Below are 6369 nucleotides of genomic sequence, written 5' to 3' on the forward strand. Positions count from 1 at the left end.
ACCATTGAATAGTAATAACGACCTCTAGATCCAACAGCTAAGCTTCTCATCGCCAATGGTTTTTTTTTGCGATTTAATTGTTTTTTAAGAGAGGTAAATCTGATCTTGGGAGATACAAAAGTGAAATCATTAGATTGAATGCTTGTGATGGAAGGAAAAAGCAAGGATTTGGAGCAAGTGGAATCTAAAGAGTCGGAAGAGCAAGGGTTGCAAGGGCTTAGGGGTCAGGGGAGGTTGCTTCCTTAGCAACGAAGAAGGGAGGCTTGGGGGGCCTTTTTTCTTCTTTTTTTTTCTTTGTTGCCTTATTCTCTCTCTCTAAAAATCATTTTGCACGGAACATAGTTGAAGTCACGTATCTAAACATACATGTACATACAACATAACATAACAAAAATATGTACATAAACGTTTGTGTTTCAACAACTTAAAAAGATAATCCGACCTCTTTGTACAAAGCATAAGACCAATATATGGGCCTTACTTTCTCCTCAGTTATATATTTCATTCCACTCAAAAACTCTTCAGATCAAAACTATACAATTGTGTCCTTCACTACTCAAAATGGTGCTGTACATGATCTACTACGGGTGCGCTTTTTCGGCACATTAGCTGGAGAAGATACCAATAACTGTAATGACCACAATAAAAACAGTGTATGAGATAGTATTGAGATGGAGAGAAGAAAAAAAATGGATGAGATGGAGTAACCTTTTTTAGTTATCGTATGCTAATTCTTTTTGTAGATTTAAAATTGTAAATTTGGACAAAACATTACTATAAAATCTTATAAGAAAAGAAAAATTATTGACTCTCAACATCCTTGGATTAGGGGAAATAGATTAGTGGAGTATAAAAGTCAATATTAAATAGAGATTGGTAGGCTCCACTTTAAATAAAGTTTTAGAAAAATCCTTACAAACTCATACTATCTCCGTTATTTAAATAAGTGACATACTTTTTTTTTATATGAGAGCTTTTTTTGGGAGAAATAAACAAGCAACATAACAAATAACTTGAACAATATATCCAACTAGTTAGCGTAACATTTTCAACTAGCTAATGATAGGTTGATAAGAAATATTATACTTCCTCTGTTCCACAATACTTGCAATAGTTTGACTTTCACACTTGTCAATACACATCTTTGACAAATAATATCTACTATTATCACTTAGTACTAATTATAAAACATTGACTTTCATAACATCTTCTTTAATAGCATTTCTATTTTTTTCTATCATAAAAGAGTTAGGGCATGTTCTCTTCGACATAAAACAACTGAACTGAACTGAATTGAACTGAACTAAACCGAACCGAACTGAACTGAATTGAACTGAATTGAATTGAATTGAATTGAATTAAACTGAATTGAATTAAACTAAATGTAATAAATATATAAATAATATTTAAACAATAATAATATCAATATTAAATAATTATTATAATGATAAGTAATAATAATGAATAATAATTATAGTATTTTGGATATTTTTAAATGGTAGTTATAAATAAATAATATTAATAATCATAAATTAATAATAATAATAATTAATGATAATAATGATAATTAATAATAATTTTTTTATATTATTTGTATTAATATATTGATACTTGATGATGATTACTACCTCCGTTTTCTAAAGATCTTCTTTGTTAGTGTTACTACAGATACCAATGAGAATTAATTTGTGTAGGATGTGGGGTGGGTAAAGTAGGAGAGAGAAAGGGGTTAAGATAAATAAACAAATAAAAAGAGGTTAAAGTAGGAGAGAGAAAGGGAATAAAATTAAATTAATAATGTAATGGTGGACCATATAAATAAGGACATGAGAGGGTAAAAAGGGAAAAAAAATCCAAATAAGGAATAAAGTACAAGAGGGAAGATCTCTTGAAAACGCACCTAAACTGAAAGAAGAAATGTCTTTAGGAAACGGAGGTAGTATATAATAACAATAATATCTAAGAAGTAAAATATTATTACTATTTCAATAATTAGATTTAATTAATATAATAATATTTAGTAATAAAAATAATGATTGGGTCGGACCGTGCAAAATTGTATCATAAACCGTTTTGATGCGATTTGATTGGTTTTTATGGGCTAAAATAACGTGGGTTTATTTGTGCTTTTGACCTAAACTATGTTCCTCCTAATAATAATAATAATAATAATAATGAGTAAAACTATAATAAACAAAATAATATATAGAAACAATAATAATAATAATAATAATAATAATAATAATACTTAATAATACTAAATAATAATGATATAAAAATAAATAAATAAGTAATAATAATAATAATAATAATAATAATAATAATAATAATAATAATAATAATAATAATAAGAGTAATTAGTAAAATAAACATAATAATAATAATATTTAACAAAATGGTTTTAAAAGATTGGTGCTGAAATGAACTTAACTGAGCTGAGGTGAACTGAACTGAAAATAAGTTGGGGAGAATAGACCCTTATAGTCAATGTTGATAGATAAATAATGCAAAAGTCAGAAGGTTGCAAGTATTAAGAAATGGATGAAGTACAAAAGTTAATTTTTTTTTTTTTTTGTTTATAATTAAACTAAAAAATAATTGGGCTTCAATCGTACTCATATTTCAGCCATTCCAAATTAGTTGTAAAACTAATATATTTTTGTAATTTTTAAAATAGTTGCAGCATTACTTTATTTAATAATGAATTCTCTTCAATTATCTCCTCATTACATTGGGTCCTTTTTCTTATTTATCTTTATCTCTTTTCTACACATGTACTCTTTCAGACTTGTGTCTCCCTAGTTGCAAATATTTTAAATATTTTTAAAAATTTGATAGAATATAATTACCTTATTGCTCTCTCATAGAAAACCTAAATACAATCTACCCCAAATTCCTTCAAACACCCTTGATGAGAATCGAAACCACAACATTTGATTGAAATTTCAAACTTCTACATTCTCCTCTTTACAACTAATTTAGAACAGAGAAAATATACTATTATATATTTACATACATTTCATGTACTATCATAAAAAAATAGAATTTTTTTTATTCCGTAAAGTTTATTAAGGGGTTTGTAATGCATTATCAACAATATTGACTATGAGCAAGTATGTATGTGAAACAAGAGGATGGTCTAGAAACCAAAATGCACCTCAATCACCAATTTCTAGTCCTGAATTGGGCATCTTTCAAGGAACAAAAAGGAGTCCCGAATTGGACAAGTTCAATCCTGGACCTTGGCTTTCTAGCGGGGGTATTTTTCAAGATGAGGCACAAGTGCACAACAGCGCCCAAATTGGCTTACTGGCCACGTCTAATCATGACTAAGATTCTTCTCACCCCAACCACCCAACAATTTCCCCCCCACACAAACCAAAAGAAACAAAAATGTCACTATGATAAAAGAATTGTAACGCGACAAAATATTCTAAACTTTAATAACATAGAGAATCACGAGTAAAATATCCAATAATATCTTAGAATAAGAATTTCTTTTTCAAAATTAAAAAAGAGAAAGAAAATATGAGTACGATTGACCATTCGAAGTCTCAGAAGCTAGGGCATTTCACGTAGGTGGGAATTAACAAGTACTTCAAAAAGCTTAATTTTTTTATAATCTCCGGCGAAATTCCGGCAGAATGACTCGATAAATTATTTCTTGGCTTAGGATAATTTTAGCTGTCAGGTGTATCGTAATCAAGATTAGATATGAAATTTCATACTAATGTTCTCTTTTAATGAGATATGAAGGGGAAAATTATGTCACTATTCCACCACTTTAATCTTTCTTACAATTAGAGATATGAGACTTTTAACTATTAATATCTTTATTATACATGACAGTTAGAAAAAAAATTCATATCTTGCAACTATATTATACACCTAATGCTATTTCTTTGCTCATTGATCATTTGTAAAGCTCCAAATAAGTTTGCATATTAGGATAATATATCTCACATATGACATAACTACATTTACCCTTATATGAAATATGGTTAAAGTACAATAGGTAAATAGTGCAAAAGTGAGAATGTTGTAACTTAAAAAACTGCAAAAATATATATTATTGACTTTGACGGCTTAAGTCTACTCGTTTTTGTTATAGTTATAAGGGAAAGTTATATGCTTAAGTTTTAGATAGTGCAGTACTATTTGAAATTGCATGAACCATGAAAATTTTGTTAAACGGCAGTGAGCAAAAACAAAATGCTTCCACTCAAACATATGTGCAAACTTCCGTATTTTTCTTTGCCTCTTAAATTAATAAACCTAAGTGCATAATTAGAATATTTCCAAGAACAATTCTTAAATCTTTATGACTTCCAATTACCAAGTTTTGAGGTTATCACCATATTTTAAGTGAAACAAATCTCATTAATCATATCATCTGCATAGATTTACAAGTAATTCAAGTTTGATTCCTGATTCTCATATGTATCTCATTTTCATCTCCATCCTTTAAACTATTCATCTAAGCAAATAAGTTTGAAATGGCGTGTCATATGTACCTATCACTCGTAACAAATCACGAATGCACCTAACACATGTATGAGTTAAAGTTATATGCATATTACACATGCCATATTATGTCATGCACTTGCCATTTTACACCCTAATAGATAACACCGAGGTGGATAATAGACTTTGCACTCTAAATCTACAATCTTCGACCCACTTAGGGCCCGTAAAAGGCCGACTCCTTGTGAAGCGGCCCGCTTCAATTATGACTGGCTGGACCAAGTAAAAAGCAGGTCAGGCTCGGGTTTCTAACGGGCCATAACCCATTGAACAGGTCCATTATGGACAACAAAGGGTATAGGTCCAAAGACGACATGACATACCAAAAAGGAAAGAAAAACACACAACATTTGTTTTCACATTTATGGATGAAGATAGTAAAGCTAACACCGGATATAGGTATTGATCTGTATTCACCAATTCTTGCTGTTTCCTGAGCTTAGCATTCTCTTCCTTCAATTCGGCATGCTCCCTCTCCAACTGAGTTGTGTAAGCCTGCAACAAAATAAATTAATTGAACAAGCAAATTTGCATATGGCAGGGGAACTAACCCAAGGGGTTAGGGGTGCCCCTAAAATTCAATTATCCTTTCATTGGACCATTGTATAAATTGTGTCAAGTTATAACTTCGACAATTCATATTAGCAGTCCCAAAACCAATGAAAATCTTGGGTCCGCCACTGCCATATTAAAAATTAGTAGCCTATTGTAGGAACTAGGAAGCATTTTGACCATATAACAAAATACCACCACATCAGCAATGTTGCGAAACGTTAAAAGACACTAGAGATTTGGAGTATAAGAGAAGAAGACCTGACGCCTAGCTCGAGACCGGGCAGCGGACTCTCTATTCTTCATCATACGCTTATGCCTCGGATTACCACCTAACTCGGCATCGAATACAGTCTGATCATCAGACAGTCTCTTTTTTGTTATAGGAAAACAAGTACCAGTGTTCAACAAAGAAACAGCAGAGGAAGAAGCAGCAACAGTAGCTAAGGCCTCAAATGGCGAGTTTAATGAAGACATGAAACCTGATGTGGTAAGAAACTCTTTCTTAAACATCCCAATTTTTTCATGACCATCACCATCATCATTATTATCATCAACAACATCATCATCATCATCATCATCATCATGTCTTGCTTTATGATCTTTAGGATCATTCATGCTCAAAGAAATTGGTGCTCGAGCTAGGAAATCTTGGAAAGAAGATTGGTGGGTACTTTTCCACAGTTCTTCCATCAGTCTTACAAGTATTTTTTTTATAGAAAATTTGGACTAATATTTGGAGATCAGATCAGGTGATAATAATGGGGGTAAGAGATGACTTTTTGTTTTTGTTTTTGTTTTTGAGCAATAGAAAGATGTGTATTCTATGAAGATTGGACTAAAACAGGTGAAATTTAAAAAAGAGGGGAAGATTCGTTTTTGTGAGGTAAGTTTTGTGGAGCCTTTTTTAGCTTCAATTTTTTTTTGATAAGAGTATAGAGCAATAGTATTGCTCCACATAAGCATGCGTTAGCAGATTCAAACCACATATACTGTAATTATAATTTATTGGACCTTAATTTCAGGCTACCTTCTGTCAAAAAAAAAAAAAAAAATTCAGGCTACCTAATCATTTAGCCAAAAATTACTCACGATACCCACTTAATCATGTACTCTAGTCTCCACTAATGAGTAAACAACATCCTATTCTAGAATCTAGAGTCAGGTGAATGTACTAATTATATTCATTGCAACACATAAAAGACAAAACTATATATTAAGACACAGTAAACCCTTTAATTTAGGTAAGTAATCCAACAAAATTATACGTAACCCCAACAAGGTAAATTAGTG

General features: G+C 30.9%; 1 protein-coding gene across 2 annotated transcripts; it reads right to left on the reverse strand.

Moving 5' to 3' along the window:
• Positions 1-353: 353 nt before the first annotated feature.
• LOC104884020 (protein FD) lies at positions 354-6153 on the reverse strand. Of its 2 annotated transcripts, none has more exons than XM_010668609.4 (3): positions 5338-6153; positions 4913-5019; positions 354-628 (listed from the first exon to the last, which is right to left on the reverse strand). In XM_010668609.4, exons 1-3 carry the CDS (start codon positions 5767-5769, stop codon positions 553-555), a joined length of 615 nt encoding a protein of 204 aa, XP_010666911.2. In that variant the 5' UTR covers positions 5770-6153; the 3' UTR covers positions 354-552. The 2 variants fall into 2 exon arrangements, with proteins under 2 accessions (XP_010666911.2, XP_010666912.2); XM_010668610.4 differs by having other exon boundaries at positions 4942-5019; positions 5338-6132.
• Between the last annotated feature and the right edge of the window lie 216 nt (positions 6154-6369).

The sequence above is a fragment of the Beta vulgaris genome, chromosome 1 (genome assembly GCF_026745355.1).
Source record: "Beta vulgaris subsp. vulgaris cultivar EL10 chromosome 1, EL10.2, whole genome shotgun sequence".
Taxonomy (NCBI): domain Eukaryota; kingdom Viridiplantae; phylum Streptophyta; class Magnoliopsida; order Caryophyllales; family Amaranthaceae; genus Beta; species Beta vulgaris.

Excerpts from the sequence above, each read along its gene's own strand:
- LOC104884020 (XM_010668609.4), bottom strand. The coding sequence starts at position 5,769 with ATGGAAGAACTGTGGAAAAGTACCCACCAATCTTCTTTCCAAGATTTC. Across the intron at positions 5,020-5,337 it reads GGTCTCGAGCTAGGCGTCAG|GCTTACACAACTCAGTTGGA; the intron begins GTCTTCTTCTCT and ends ATTTTGTTGCAG. Across the intron at positions 629-4,912 it reads GATCAATACCTATATCCGGT|TTATTGGTATCTTCTCCAGC; the intron begins GTTAGCTTTACT and ends TGGTCATTACAG.